The 16,047-nt window shown below is 43.3% G+C and overlaps 4 protein-coding genes across 4 annotated transcripts in view; 2 read left to right on the top strand and 2 right to left on the bottom strand.

Annotated features, from left to right (window-relative positions):
* The window catches only part of LOC112071646 (uncharacterized), a 51,174-nt gene extending 48,193 nt beyond the window's left edge, over positions 1-2,981 (top strand). Inside the window, exon 26 of the mRNA XM_070439465.1 lies at positions 159-2,981. Within this exon, the coding sequence (XP_070295566.1) occupies positions 159-1,408 (1,250 nt within the window). The 3' untranslated portion in view covers positions 1,409-2,981. The remainder of the gene's footprint in view (positions 1-158) is intronic.
* Positions 2,907-5,960, bottom strand: apex1 (APEX nuclease (multifunctional DNA repair enzyme) 1). The gene is given in 6 exon segments (XM_024139064.2): positions 2,907-4,009; positions 4,011-4,198; positions 4,316-4,508; positions 4,992-5,158; positions 5,306-5,443; positions 5,854-5,960. Coding segments are annotated over 6 exon segments (1,098 nt in total). The 5' UTR covers positions 5,951-5,960; the 3' UTR covers positions 2,907-3,694.
* An 80-nt stretch (positions 5,961-6,040) lies between these two features.
* osgep (O-sialoglycoprotein endopeptidase) lies at positions 6,041-11,536 on the top strand. Its single transcript, XM_024139066.2, has 12 exons — positions 6,041-6,207; positions 6,688-6,798; positions 6,902-7,043; positions 7,126-7,294; positions 7,446-7,541; positions 7,816-7,865; positions 7,960-8,038; positions 8,221-8,286; positions 8,464-8,554; positions 8,717-8,792; positions 8,985-9,083; positions 9,384-11,536. Exons 2-12 carry the CDS (start codon positions 6,693-6,695, stop codon positions 9,421-9,423), a joined length of 1,014 nt encoding a protein of 337 aa, XP_023994834.1. The 5' UTR covers positions 6,041-6,207; positions 6,688-6,692; the 3' UTR covers positions 9,424-11,536.
* Positions 10,700-14,673, bottom strand: si:ch211-214j24.10 (uncharacterized). Its single transcript, XM_024139065.2, has 4 exons — positions 14,535-14,673; positions 12,977-13,777; positions 12,816-12,848; positions 10,700-11,439 (listed from the first exon to the last, which is right to left on the bottom strand). The coding sequence occupies exons 1-4, from the start codon at positions 14,548-14,550 to the stop codon at positions 11,390-11,392; spliced, it is 900 nt and encodes a 299-aa protein (XP_023994833.1). The 5' UTR covers positions 14,551-14,673; the 3' UTR covers positions 10,700-11,389.
* Between the last annotated feature and the right edge of the window lie 1,374 nt (positions 14,674-16,047).

Raw genomic sequence — 16,047 nt, 5'->3', positions numbered from 1 at the left:
GTATTACCTTATTAGTTTTGCATAAGTGTGTAATTGTTTGGTCTGTTGAGTGGTTACCTACATGTATTATTTTGTTACRTACATTGCTTAAATAATTGTTTGTATCCTGCCCTTATTGAATCCATCAGGTTTTCACTTTTACTTTGTTGGTCCTTCAGGGTGGTGTCCATTCTCCTGTCCCGAGTGCTCATTCGTCAACTCAGACGAGGCGTCCGTCCAGCAGCATATTGAGACGAACCACTCGGGGGAAGTACAGGAAGACGCTCTGTCCGCTCCGCACCAAACAGGCCAAGCTGGACACTATGATTGCCCAGACTGTAACAGCAGCTACAAGTTTCAGTCCTTACTGAAATACCATCGGCGCGTCCACACCGGCGAGCGCCCATACGTGTGCCCTCAGTGCGGACGCCGCTTCTCCTTCAAGCAGTCACTAGAGAGGCACAAACAGACACACAAGGATGGGCGCAAGCATGACTGTCTGATCTGTGGGCAGAACTTCAAGTCCTTGTCAGCGTACACAGAGCACAAGAAGAACCACATGGAGAACGGTGTGTATCGGTGTTCGGAATGCGACCGGCGGTTCTCCTGGAAGTCTGCGCTGGTAAGACACCTCCGGACTCACACGGAGAAYGCCACCGAGGCTGAGCTCTCTTACAAATGCCCAAGGTGTGACTTGGGATTCAGCAGTAGTACRTACCTTAACAGGCACCTGCTCACACACCAAGAGGAGAGGTTGCATGTCTGCAGCTGTGGCAAGAACTTTGCCTACAAGGCTGCTCTGACCGCACACCAGCGCACCCACCTGAAAGAGAGGCCACAYCAGTGCAAGCAGTGTGGAAAGGGTTTCCTCTACAAGGGAGGGCTGGTAAGTCACATGAAGATCCACTCTGAAGAAATGCCTTTCATGTGCTCATTCTGTGGGAAGAGCTTCAAGAGGGAGAGGAACATGAAGAAACACGAACGCTGCCACACCAGAGAGAACGTGTTCAGCTGCTCGCAGTGCGACAAGACCTTTGTGTACAAGGCCACACTGACCAGGCACGAGCTAACCCACTCGGGGGAGAGACCGTTCCTGTGCTCCGATTGTGGSAAAGGGTTTTTCTCCCATGCGGAGCTTCTAAAGCATGAGCGCTTCCACACGGGCCACAAGCCGTTCCAGTGCTCCCACTGCGGGAAGCAGTTCACCCAGTCCTGCTACCTGACCATTCACCTGCGCTACCACACAGGGGTACGGCCTTACTCCTGCACCCATTGTGACAAGAGCTTTCTCAGCGCCAACCGTCTAAAGAGACACCTGAGAACCCACACAGGAGAGAAACCCTACCTGTGTTCAGAGTGTGGCAAAGGGTTCAAACAGTCATATCACCTCAAGATGCACCAGCAGACTCATGCCACTAAGATTTACTGAGGCATGATTGTGTCTCTGTCCAGACTTCAGTCAAATGATTTGGTAGAATGTAATGGTGAGTTAGCTGTCGACTGTGTAGACAACCAGGAGTGTTAAAATATAAATACTGAATAAAAATATAAATTCAATATGCAACATATTCAAAGATTTTAGTGAGTTACAGTTCATATAAGGAAATCATTCAATTGAAATAAATTCATTAGGCCATAATCTATGGATTTCACATGAATGGGCAGGGGTGCAGCCAGGGGTGGGCCTGGGAGGGTTTAGGACCACCCACTGGGGAGCCAGACCCAGCCAGTCAGTCAGAATGAGTTTTTCCTCTCAAAACGGCTTTATTAGACAGAAATACTCCTCCATTTCATCAGCTGTCGGTGGCTGGTCTCAGATGATCCCGCAGGTGAAGAAGCCGGATGTGGAGGTCCTGGGCTGGCGTGGTTACACGTGGTCTGCGGTTGTGAGACCGCCAACAGCTCTGCCAACAGCTCTGGTGGACATTCCTGCAGTCAGCATAACAATTGCACGTTCCCTCAAAACTTGACGCCTCATCTGTGGCATTGTGTTGTGACAAAACYGCAMATTTTAAAGTGGCCTTTTATGGTCCCCCGCAGAAGGTGCACCTGTGAGCTCCCATCAGATCCTTGGGCTCCCGAGTGGCACAGCGGTCTAAGGCACTGCATCTCAGTGCTAGAGACGTCACTACAGACCCTGGTTCAATCCCGGGCTGTATCACAACCGGCCGTGATCGGGAGTGCCATAGGGCGGCGGACAATTTGCCAAGCCGTCTTCTGGTTAGGGGAGAGTTTGGCTATCATTGTAAAATAAAAATTGGGTTTTACATGACTTAACTAGTTAAATAATGATAATGCTGTTTAATCAGCTTCTTGATATGTCACACCTGTCAGGTGGATGTATTATTTTGGCACGGGTAAAATGCTCCCTAACATGGACGTAAACAATTTGTGCATGAAAATTGAAATACGTTTTTTGTGAGTATGAAACATACCTGGGATTTTTTATTTCAGCACATGAAACATGATTACACGTTATATTTTTGTTCAGTATATTAGTGATAATTCCTAATCTAAGGATTCATGAAATGCATTTGAATTCTTTCCGGCTTTCCTAAACTGAAATAATGATAGAAATACTGTGTCGTTGTTACTTCATCAAGGCACATACAGCTCTTCTGTGAGCTGAATCACTCATGTGACACAACTTTGGCCTGGATTTAATCTTGTAGAGCCCTGGCTGCAATTAATCCCGGACAAAATTTTGTTTTTGTTGATTATAACAATGTAGAAGTACTAAAAGAATTGTGCCTCGTGTCCTTCTGCTAAAATGCATTTCATATGTATAGTACATTGTATTTTCATAGAGTTGTAGCTCAAATGAGTTTTAATGAAGAGACTTCAATGAACAATACAAATTGTTACTGTCTTTGTAATGAAAATCTCAACTTAAACCTACTAATAAAAAGGAAACTCAAGCATACGTAAAAACTAAACTTTATTAGATCGATGGTACATTTACCATCTAAAAACTCAAGCTATGGTTTGGGATTTTTTGTTTTTTACAAAACAGGCATGTCTTAGAAACTTTGCTCCGAACATTGGCAGTAAGGGGTGAGATACCACTGACATTGGTCTCATATCAGCTTTGCAGAGGTTGAACCATTTGACAATCTTAATACTGGCCATCAATCTGGGTCTGAATGTTTGCATGCTAAATCTGTACCATGATTTAATTGATCAATTCACTTAATGGTAATGACTTCATTACCATTATATATAATATTAATTAACAAAATAGGACTCACATTCCCTTCAAAGGAGCAATGTTTCAATGACAGACTAGCAGTTATTTAGCACCAACATCAGTTTCACATGTTTAAAGAACACAGTGCCTCAAGAGGACTTGCAGGGATTATGCAGTTTGTTACCAGATGTCACTTAAGAGTGCATTGTGTTTGTGTGGAAAGTAAAGGACAGTGTTGAATAGTCACTTCAAAAATGGGTGACAGGACAATTGTGACTAGTTTATACAATTTAAGATTTGAGGTGAAAGTAAACTCMTTTGAGAATCCCAGTTTCAGTAGGTTCTGATGTTTCACTCATGTTGAGTGTGCACACCGGCATACAGATTAGTTTCAGTAGTTAGGAATGCCATGACTTCATCTGAGGTCCGCCACCTAGGTCACATTTAACATGAGAAAACAATGCATGGCCACACTGCCAAAACTATTGAACTGGGAAACAATTGATCYAGCACTTTGGCCAGACTGATCTACACAACCATSTGTAGAGTGATGGGGCAGTGGTCACTGCCCATAGCTTGGTTGCGGATCTTGCTATCACAAAGGCCTGGCAGTAGAGCAGAGGACAACACAAAGTAGTCCAGACGCCAGCCTACATTCTTAGACCGAGAGTTCATCATGTAGGTCCAGAAGGTGTACGCGTTGGCCTGCTCGGGGTACAGCTCGCGGAAGCTGTCAGTGAGCCTGCAGCACAGCAGCTGATTGAAGCCTCACGCTCCTCTGCTGTGAGCCTGCGTTTTTTTTGTTGCCTTTGGAGTCTTCAGGTCGATCTCCTCATGGGCCACGGTTCAGATCCCCACGGGGCTTGCGCTTGTCCAGGTCGCTCAGGTAGGCCTTGAACTCCACATCCCAGGTCTTGCGATAGTCCAGGCGCACCAGGCCTCGGCCAGAGTTGGGCACGTAGGCGGTGACCAGGAAGAAGGTGGGGAACTCAGCAGTGATAACACGGCCCTCCTTATCATGCTCCTCTTTACCTGCAGACAGATTGGGGATAGGCAGGTTAACTAGGACACCTGGAGAGAACAGTCTGAATGAGTAAAGTTAAGACATTCACAGCCAACTAGAGTAACCAGGATCAGCCATTCACTCACCAATGCCATAGGTAACTTTGAGGGGCTCAGTCTTGCACAGCATAGCTACCCCGCTATAGCCCTCCTTCTCATCAGAGCCAGCCCAGTACTTGTGGGGGAACTCGGGCATGGAGGTGATTTCATCAGGAAGGGACTTCTCAGCGCACTTCGTCTCCTGTAGGCACAGCACATCTGGGGCCTCGTCACGCACCCACTGGGCAAGAGAGAGGGAAAATAACCAGTCAGCTCCTTCACATTGCACTGCCATGTAAAGGTGCAGCCACTGTGCAGATGAATGAACCAGACAATAGTATTAAACAGACGTTCATAGACACTCAATGTTTAAATCTCATGCATTGTATAACTGTAGTGTGTGGACTTATTTCACATGTGTAGTTAACAATTCTATGCACTATAGCTCAACTAACCGGTGCCTCTGCACATTGACTCTGTACCAGTACCCCTGTATATAGTCTCGCTATTGTTATTTTACTGCTGCTCTTTAACTACTTGTTATTTTTATTTATTATTCTTATTCATATTTTTAAAACTGCATTGTTGGCAAGGGACTTGTCAGTAAGCATTTCACTGTAAGGTCTACACTTGTGGTATTCGGCGCATGTGACTAATACAATTTGATTTATAGCTCAATGCCAAGTCGTAATGCAGCTTTGGACTCTGTGGTTCCCAAACTCACATCAAGGCCCTTCTTCTTGACCCAAGCTCTGAGCCCATCCACATTCCAGGAGGTGATCTTCATGTTAGCAGCACGACCATCTTTGCTGTTCATCTTATCAGGAGGGTCACTGTACAGAATGGGGGCCTCTGGTTCCTTGACCTTCTTTCCTTTCTTGGCAGCGGAAGCTGTAAGGTAACAGAGAAAACAGGAGGGGTAGTGAGACTGATGTAACAGTATGTTCTTTCCATTTGTATTCTGTTCTGCTTCAGACATACTGTAAGTAAGATACATATCGCAAAAAACAGTTAACATCAATTGACTAGATGTCTCACCTGTGCCGTTGTCATGGTCACCATCTCCAGCCTCCTGCTCATTTTTCTTCGATCTTTTCGACATACTTGCACTCGTTCTTATCCCACACACGCCCCGAAGACACACAACACGCACACACAAGTACACACGCGCCGCCGCTGGGAAAAGAAAAACATATGATCTAGTCATTAGCTTTATTTATAGCAGCCAATTTAGCAAATACTATAGCGATGCTTAGCTCATCAGCTACTGCCACAATAGCTACTAGTTTGTACGCCAGATATGTGATAAAGATGTTTACATTACTGCATTACATATCCATTTAACAATTCTGTAACTACTGCAAAAACAGGCGAATCTTTGATAATAAGCTAGTTWGCTAGGACATATACATAACTTTATGTGCGGCCTATGGCTCAATCCATGTCGAATGAAGATCGAGTCTGAATAAATGGGGGAAATGTGCACGAGCAATCTGGCAGAAAATGAATGCAACTAATGCTGCTACTGCTACTTCTTTGCAAATTAAGAATTGAACTAGAGTAGAGAAGAACCAAAGTATTCTTACTTTGCTTTTTCACAACAAAGGATTCAACCGTGTCACACTCGGCAGTCTCCTCCAAAACAAAGCAGTGGGTTTTGAGGAACATTGTCACAAGACGCATTTGCTGTTAGGCGCTGCCTATATTATGCCTGATGTGATTTCCTCTGAATCCGTGAACGCACCAGGTATCAGCTCTTTATGCATGTTATGTATTTGTTTGCGTCAAACATTAAATGTCTGTAATTAGCTTCCAATTTGTTTTGTTATACAATACCTTGAAAGATACAATTATGTAAGGAAATCATCAAACGACCTCTTGTTATGGGTCCTCACTGCCTAGAGTACTGTCTGAAACCCGAAATACTCAGCAACTGAAAGGTTGGTATTACACTTTTTGCATTCTCTACTGAAATGATAAAGTTTTTATTTAAAACACGTGAAATTGTTCTTAATGTGCCTTCGTTTTTGGCATGTGAAATAATAATTGATGTAGATCTAGATCGCCACCTGGTGTGCAACCCGAGTGTTAGCTAACTAATGAGCTCCTAATAGTTTTAACAAACATGACACTGTTTTATATCTATATTCTAGTGCTTATGTTCTACTTTTCGTATTGCTTTTGAAGAATGAATAAAACAACTTGTACTTTTTAGTCGTTGACATTGCACTGTTTATTCTTGTATGACTGATGTATGCAACTGTTTCTGGTATTTGTAGCTATGTCATCGCACTTCTGAACATATTTTTTTCAGATGCACACAAGACCACTAGCTATGACATTTACGACATTCTTTCAATGTGCACAAGTTTTTTTTTATTCATAACAATATAATTCTCCATCTCCCTCAACCTCTCTAGCTGTCATGACTGTAGTGATTGGATTTGAGGGCAGTGCCAACAAGATTGGTGTGGGCATTGTGAGGGATGGGGAAGTACTCTCAAACCCCAGACGCACCTACATTACACCCCTGGTCAAGGCAAGTTGGTTGAATTCAAGTAGACTCAAATGACAACTGAACGATTGCGTTTGTCCTAATGCTCATGTGTGTAGTTGCAGTAACAGACTAACTCTCCATCCCAGGGTTCCTGCCTAGTGAGACAGCCAGACATCACCGCAGTGTCATCCTAACAGTTCTGAAGGAGGCGCTGGAGGAGGCAGGGCTGAAGCCTGCTGACGTTGATTGCGTGGCATACAAAAGGGTCAGGAACTCTATGTCATGATTCCTATAAAGCTGAAATGGCCTTTTCTGACCTGTAGTACCATTCAGTTTTCACCAACACAATATTATTTACCAGGACAGGGGCCCCCTTGGTGACGGTGGCTCTGGTGGCGCGCACAGTGGCCCAGCTGTGGGGGAAGCCTCTCCTGGGTGTCAACCACTGTATTGGCCACATTGAGATGGGCCGCCTCATCACGCAAKCCAATAACCCCACTGTGCTATATGTYAGTGGGGGTAACACACAGGTCAGTCACCCATACATACTTACTAAGACAGACTTGGGATGCCCCGCACAACTTGAGAGTTCTTAGGGTTTCCCCTWAGTTAGCACTCATACCTGTCTCAACTGAGGTTTTTGGGTTTAGTTGTGCTCTAATGCAATGTTTCCTCCTGAAGGTGATTGCATACTCTGAGCGGCGCTACAGGATATTTGGTGAGACCATCGACATTGCAGTGGGCAACTGCCTGGACAGGTTTGCCAGGGTGATAAAGGTGAGTTCTGCATGGCTCTTCGGGGGACTAAACTGAAACAAACCTGATTAAGTAATGCTCCTATAAAGGCTACATGCTGAAACATGTAGTCCACTTCCATCGTCTTACAAGAGTTGCTGAATATCATTTTCAATTTGCTCCTCTTTTCATGCATCTTGTTTTTAAAGCGAGATAGCAACATAATTTTTTTCTCTTTAAGATTTATTGTGGACTCGGACTATACCTTGTATGAATTGTTTTACCATTCTCATGAATCAAAATGGTTTGTGCTCAGATTTCCAATGATCCCAGCCCTGGATACAACATTGAGCAGATGGCCAAGAAGTGAGTACATGTGTTTTCTTTGGAATTGCTGTCGGCCAGTTGATATTTTCATATGTATATATTTACACCATTGATTTCCTGTTTGTTTTGTCAGRGGTACACAGTATGTAGAGCTTCCATACACAGTGAAGGGGATGGACGTGTCATTCTCTGGGATTTTATCCTATATCGAGGTAAGATGCAGAGCCTTTAAGTGGGAATAAATTCTGCATTGAGTTGCATTGCATTGGGTTACATTGCATTGGGTTGCATAGCATTGTTGGGGAGAGACAGGGTTTTTGTGATAGTTAGATGGACTGTGGTTATAATAAGGGGTGCATGTTTGTTGTGTTCATATTTGTCCCTTTTCTTTCAGGAAGCAGCTGGGAAGATGTTGAAATGTAATCAGTGTACAGCAGAAGACCTGTGCTTCTCCCTACAGGTCAGAACAAAAGCAATAAACTGCCCCAGTGCATTGTCAGCCTGTTTCCTGCATCGGCACGGCAACACCCTTCCCCTTCAAAATGATGGCGGCTACATGGTGGCATCAATCACTGTCTGAGAGGTGGCAGAGCACACCACTGTGTAATGATCCGTTCACTACTTGTGTGTCCTGTAGGAGACCCTGTTTTCCATGCTGGTGGAGATCACAGAGAGGGCCATGGCTCACTGCAGCTCCCAGGAAGTGCTCATCGTTGGAGGCGTTGGCTGTAAGTCAACTGTACTTCATTGTGGGGGTTGTGGGCTTTCCAATGTAATTCATTAAAACACATGAGATGTAATATCATGTAAATCTGGCTGACCACTCATTATAGACGGGCACAACTCAAACACAACCCTTCAGGAATGCTGATGAGGGTTTTGCTCTGTAGGTAATCTGCGTCTGCAGGAGATGATGGGAGTCATGTGCAAGGAGAGAGGTGCAAAGCTCTTCGCTACAGATGAGAGGTAAGGTTCTGCATACTATGTTTTCAATACAAGGGATCTGACAAGTGTAACTAAGACATTCAATGCTTACCTTTATTATTTATGAACTAATACAAGTAAAATGGCTTATGTTGATGCTAATTTCATAATGTACTTTAACTTTGTACATCCTTCTGTTATTAAAATGTGATATTCTGTTTCGTTGTGTCACAGCTTTTGTATCGATAACGGAGCAATGATTGCACAGGCTGGCTGGGAGATGTTCCGGTCCGGTCAGACGACTGAGCTGTCAGACTCATGGATCACTCAAAGGTAATTCCACTATACCTGCAACTCAAATGATTCCCTTTCATTATATTATACAGTGAATCCCTTTCCTTATATTCTATTATACAGTACAGTGATTTATCATATTTATATTGTACAGTACAATGATTTCCTTTCATTCTATTGTACAGTGATTCCCTTTACATAAAATGTTTTGCTAAACTGTTACAGGAAGTTCTTGTCTATTTTACGAAAGTGTATTGAGATGTTAACTGGATATTTTTGACAACAGGTCTACCATATTGTGCTGTCATCCAGTGACAAGAGAAACATTGTTGTTGGCAGGTACAGAACAGATGAAGTGGAGGTGACCTGGAGAGATTGACAGCTCACTACCCAACAGGCTCTAACTTGCACCCACCTTCCCTTTACCTGGATTGTATGCGTTGTGTCACGATGGAGGGAAAGAATGTAGAAATTATCTATGCCTCACTTCTATTGTTCTGAACCTCTCAACACAACAGTTTTTAGCCACACGCATTCGTATTTTAGGTTTAGATTAAATCCGGACTGCAGAAAATCTGCGCTATAGCGCGATTGAAATGTAAAGGCAATGTTCCTGCATTTGGAGAAAACTTTATCTTTCGGTATTTTTTGGCTTTCTCTAGCGCTGGATTCAATCCGTATCGCAGAAGATCCGCATTAAAATAAGTCATTTCTGATTCAGCCAACATATGCACGTTTACTGTGAATGAAGTCTCCGCGAACGCAGGAACTATGCCTTTAAATTTCAATATAATGCAGATCTTCCGCGATACGCATTTAATCCAGCCCCTAGTCCACAATATAGCCACGTTTATACCTGGTGTTAACGTGTCCTGATCTTGTCAACATTCTGATTGCGCCCATATTTTTTGACAAATGTATACATTTAAAAGTGATTGTAATCAGATCTTCCTGACCACCTCCGGAGATAGTCAGTGATGCGTTGTAATGTAGCTAGATTTCTTTACAACTAAACAGATCTGGATTATCAAACCATTTAAATCATCCCTTCTAAAATCATTGACAGGTGGCAATATTGCTTAACGTTAAATAAAAATGTGCTTTACACGGAAAGCTGAAATGTACCTTTTTCGAGGATGGGGATCAGCAAGATTAGAACCTGTGATCTTCTGGTCCCTAATCAATGCATTGCGCCAGAGGTGAGGGCACTATGCCTTTTCCCCACATATTTAAATCTGTTCAGGCAGAAAGTTAGGCAAGTTTGGAACTCAAGACGCAACCGATTTCCCCCCTCCTGAGCATTTATCCAATCAAGTCGTCCAAGGATCACAATCAATTATTTTTGGGCTTTATTCAGTCCGTATTGCAGGTGTTCAGCGCCATAGAAATTGAAAGGCAATGCTCTTGCGTTAGCAGCACTGCATTCACAGTAAACACTGCATGTCGGCTAAATTGGAAATAACCTTTACATTTCAATCGTGCTGAACTTCGGCGACAAGTAAGTCAAGCCCTCAGTTTACAAAAAAATAAAAAATGGTAAATACATTTTAAACTTGGCCTTATTAACAAAGCGAATTGTGCTGTGAGTTTTATGTATCGTATGTGAAAATGATAAACAATGAAGTATGAGCATTACAGTAAGACCATGGGGCATGTCAAGTTCATTCAATTTTATTATGCAATACTGTTCACTTATCCTCCAGTGTATTTTTTTATATATATTTAAAATTTCAAATCATAAAAACTGAGCTAGTGTGATCATGAGTAATCATATGGATTCATGAGTAACATTCACCCAATCAGGGTACAAAAAAAAACAGCATTAGGATCAGACAGAGGAGGGTGCGTTCTTATTGTGCTGTCTGCACCCCTGTAAACTGGAGACATGATCACACATCTGTCCCGTGTAAAATACGGTGAAATGAAGCAGGTATAACATTTTCAAATTTGTGAAAAAAATAAACACCTGGTAGGGTAGGCGTACCAAGGATTGGTCACAACAGATTAGAAAGTGCTTGACGGATCCCTCACAACAGAGGACACAACAGAAAATGTCTGATAAAACTGCAGTTCCTCACAATAAAATGACAGCTCTTAAGATTGTTAAAAGACCAGCTCAACACGACATTAAAACGAATCATTTTGAGCTGATAGGAACTCCAGGTCCAATTCATTAAGGCAGGCCTTTGAAGGCGTTAGAAAAGTCCCTAGTTGTGGATCTCATCAAGGAGTTAGTCCAAAGTGTCTCAGTGTGGCTTTGTGTAAAGACATCGACCTGAGTGCGTGTGTGTGTGTATGTGTGTGTTGTTGTGTGGGGGTGTTGTGGCAGACAGGTCCATGCGTCACTAGGCTGGCTGGTCCAGGGAGTTCTTATACCAAACTACCTTATTGGGATCTGAAACAGAAAATAAGACAGCATTGTCAAACCTCTCATACAATCTAGCCCTTGGGGGCTGCAGCAAGAACTTCTGAAAAGGGAAACCCACTAGATTTWTTWWTTTTTTTTAAATCAAGTTGTATCCTTCCTTCTTTAGAACCATTAGGGTGCATGATACKAATGTTTTTGCAGACGAGATGCAGCAAGTTTAAATGATGTCACTTGTAGGATCTCTCCTAGAACCAAAACAATTTGCCTACTGGTCATGTTGAATAACCACAAACACTTAGAGTATGCAAATAGCCTAGTGAAAATTGTGTTCTTGATTTCAGTAGCGCTTTCAACACCATCTACTTATTGAGAAGCTGGTGAACTTCAGTGGATTATCAGATTCCTTGTAAACCGTAGTCAGGTGAGATTTAACCCTGCCATCTCTTCATCTAGAAAGGTTAACAAGGGAGCCCTGTAAGGTTGCGTACAATCACCGATACTGTGTACACTATACAGCAACAAATGCCCAGCCCATGGATTCTTTAAATATGCGGACGACACTCCACTGGTGAGATTCCTTAAAATCATTTCAAGCCTCCACTGAAGGTCTTGACAGAGAAACATCCAAATTCATCCAGATAGCAATTGAACACCCCCCCCCCCCCGAAGAGCAACGGGGAATCAGTTGATAGTGATAACATAAAGAAATACCATGGAATTGAGAGACAACCTAAAATTCAATGACTGTGCCCTCAGACAGAGAAACCACAGGAGATTGTTCTTCACTGCACGCATTGCACATTCTTCTACGCGTTTAAACCAAKGATTTTTATAACTAAACCGAGACCACAGCCCGTCGTTTCAAATTGGAACAAATGAGTCAGTAGTCCAAGCGGATCCTTCACATTTATAGATCAGTCTCATCGTTCCATCTGTYTTTAAACCGTCTTGTATTATTGGGRGTTTTTACGTATTATGGTGGGACAATAAAATATCAACACTTAACAAATCAAACCATTAAAGAGACAATTTAATTTGAAATAACGTTTGTCTGTTTTTTTCCCCAACCTCGAAAGTAATGTCAAGATGAAACCATGTTCCACTACGGTCGTTGTGTAAATCTAGCTATACACCGCAATTCCAAATGAATGGAAAGATGAGCACCGTTTAATTTCCTGGTTTTATTGTGTGACCATATTTTCTATTAATTTGGGGTGGAGGCATATAGCTAAACTGAATTTACACCACTGATGTTGTGGGATGTGACTTTCTCTTGCAATTAGACTACTTTAGAAGTCTGAAAACATCCTTTAAATTATGAGCCCTGCTTCAGAGATTCTAATGCCCAGCATGGAGAATCCGGTCCAAATTCTAATAATGGACCTTCCTGATGAACATCTCACCTTCTTTCTGTTTGTTGCAGGTGACATTCCATTCTAAAAATGAACAAGGTATAGTTAGGATGCATATAACGTCAACCACAATTTTATGACAGATGCAACAGAAAAATAACATTTATAATAAATTCATATATTATTGAGGTCTCAACCACATCAGCCCTTACCTATTGTGTGATAGCGCAGAGCCTCCTTTAGATGACGACAGGTGAGAAGCAGCTTCCCATTGATCTTTGCTTCCTCCTCTCTGTACTGGTCAATGGAGATTGAGGTAGTGACAGGAACTGGGATTTCACCACTGGCCTGGACTGTGTGATGCCTCTCTTGTGTTGGGTTGGCGGTTTCACCTCCAAATGTGAGCTGAGGTGGTGCTACGGGGGCAGGGCAGGGAACTGACCCCTCTGTGGCTTGGAGGACCTCACTGATGAAACTAAGTCCCCACTGGTTCTGCAGCAGGACACCGATGGCTGGGCGGCCCTCCTCCTCCAGCACTCCACCCACAGCCCCTGACTTCACCTTCGAGGCATAGCTGATGGTTGGCTGCAGCTTGGCAGGGCTGTCCTGCACTGGAAAAGCAGGTGGGTGCTTTAGTAGAGACAGGCTGTCCTCCACCCACCTCTCCTTCTGGCTCTGCTTCGGGGGCCTATCTGCTACACGCCCTGCCCCCCTGGGCCCCTCTCTGCGAGGGCCACGGCCTTTGTGCTGGCCTCTGCGATCTCTGTCTCTACGGTAGGTGAAGGCATGTACATGGGCGGGTCCGTTCAGGTTGCCCTCGAGGGCCTGAGGTGAAGCTTGGCAGGGCTGCTGGTCAACCCCAGTTGGGCAGCCTCCACCTCCTCCACCACAGTTGCCAGACCCAGGTGATAGGCGGCGGTTGCCAATGTGCGCCTCTGGGTTGGTGGAGGACACAAGGCCAGCAGGATCACACAGGGTGTCAGACTCGCACACTGTGTTGGCCTCCCACGTACCTAAAGTTATATATAAGGCAAAGGAAGATCGTTAAAATCGCCTAATAATTTAAAAATATAAAAAAATGGGAACAGTTTAAAATACGCATTTATGTTAAGGTATATTGGTGAAATTATGAACTAGCTAACTATCAAAGTACGCATCTTAACTTGTGTTAGGTTTTGTTGGGGCTTGGGGTTAACTGACTAACTAACGTTAGCTAGCCACATAGCTACGCAGAGCTAGAATGCACGCCACGGTTGGCCTAGCTAGCTACTGATTAAGCTGAATCCAGAAAAAAAAATCCAGTGGCAAATTTTATAATGACACTTAAATTACTTGTAACTAGCTAGTTAACCATTTTATTCAAGTTGTATGTCATATGAGCAAATAGCTATGTAACTAACGTTATAACCTTATCGAACTGCCTTGCCAACCAACCACTTGCTAACTAGCTAGCTAGTCTGCTAAGAAACAGAAAAGCAACGTGTATGTACCGTTAACAGTAGCCAACGTCAACTAACCTGAAACGTAATTTATTTAAAACAGTAACTTATAACTAAGCAGGAGGTACTATAATAAGGCCATACAATCTACCGTTCGTCTTCCAAGTATGCATTGGAACAATAAACAATTTCCTGGCTAGCTAACATTACGTTAGATAAGTTTCATAACACCCCGGCTCCGGGAGTGTTCATTTCAGAACGTTTTGCTAACGTTGGCAAAGTAGAAAGTCACAAAGTAATGTGCTAATAGCTACCGGTACCCACAACTCACCTGTTTTGATATGCATATCTTTTTGTTTAAATGTACTTCTTCTGGAATTAAACCGTTACTGAAAGTTTGTTTACAGCGGGTGTCTTGATTGTGGCCACACGGAAACTGTCGGAGGTGGAAATGACCGTCACCGTTCAACTTTGCCGGATATTGAAGCGCGAAAAGAGGAGGGATATTAATCAAATAGTTTTCCCGCTCACAACCCCTTAGCAGAAAGGGATATAATAACATACTTTGTCTTAGTGATTAATAATATTAATGGATTTCCTTTTGTCTGAATCATGTGTAATCTTTAATCGTACTCTGTAATTCCATGGCTGCATCTCTGAACTCCCCCTTCAATGATGTGCCTGGATTTACCAATAACTTCTATAATCCAATTTCTGATATCTGAAATCATATTTATTTAACACACATCAAAGTATTTCTTTCCTTTAGCTCTTTTCCCCCATCCCGAGGCCTCTCACCTCTCTGCCTATCCATCCTACTCTCAACATGTTTCTCAGGCGCCTCTTTCTCCCTGCTCCTCCAGTCACAGCTGCTCTCTGATGGATGAGAGTCATTCCAGTTGCTGTGCTTTTGCCTTTGCCTAGAAAAAAGCAGCAACTGGTTTCCTCTCTGTCTAGCTCTTCTACTCCTACCAACTCCACCCCTCTCTGTCTGTCCATTCCATTGATCCCTGCCATTTCCCCCCTGGTCTCGCCATGTCTGGCCCACTATGTCCTTCTCCTCTCTATCTTTCTCCTTGTGGACTCTTTTCTCCTTTCTCCAGAAGCCTGCAACATCACCCAACTCACCCGGACTTCTGTGTTTCTGTACCTGGCACCCAGGGAAGTTGACTTGTCTTCCACCCTCAAGCATTTCACCCTTTGAATTGATCTCCTCATGAAGTCCTTCCGTTCTCTTGTATGGAAGGTTACGTTGTTGCTTTCCTTTGCCCTTCAATGGAGTCTGGGAGTCTGTCATAGGCCTAGCATTGCCTTGGTTCTCCAGAACCATGATGGACATTTCATCACAGGAGGTACAGATTTTTGTAACCTCTACCTCCACTTCCTTTCTTTTACCAATCTCTCTCATTTTCACATATCCATCACTGTTTCGTATCTCCTCACTGTCTCTGGCCTTCTGATGCTCTAACTTTCTTCCTGTAGGACCTTCTTCTCCATCTATGACCTCTGAAAGTATTTTTTTTAAATCAGTTCACTCATAATTCACAAACAGGACAAACATTTATATCAACATCAACATCAGTTATGGTGGCCGGTGACTTTAATGCAGGGAAACTTAAATCAGTTTTACCGAATTTCTATCAGCATGTTAAATGTGCAACCAGAGGGAAAAAAATTATAGACCACCTTTACTCCACACACAGAGACGTGTACAAAGCTCTCCCTCGCCCTCCATTTGGCAAATCTGACCAGAACTCTATCCTCCTGATTCCTGCTTACAAGCTCAAATTAAAGCAGGAAGCACCAGGTCTATAAAACAGTGGTCAGATGAAGCAGATGCTAAA

Source organism: Salvelinus sp. IW2-2015, unplaced genomic scaffold (genome assembly GCF_002910315.2).
Source record: "Salvelinus sp. IW2-2015 unplaced genomic scaffold, ASM291031v2 Un_scaffold1672, whole genome shotgun sequence".
Taxonomy (NCBI): Eukaryota; Metazoa; Chordata; class Actinopteri; order Salmoniformes; family Salmonidae; genus Salvelinus; species Salvelinus sp. IW2-2015.
Note: the sequence above shows the minus strand (reverse complement) of the source record. Positions and strands in the feature narration are given on the sequence as shown.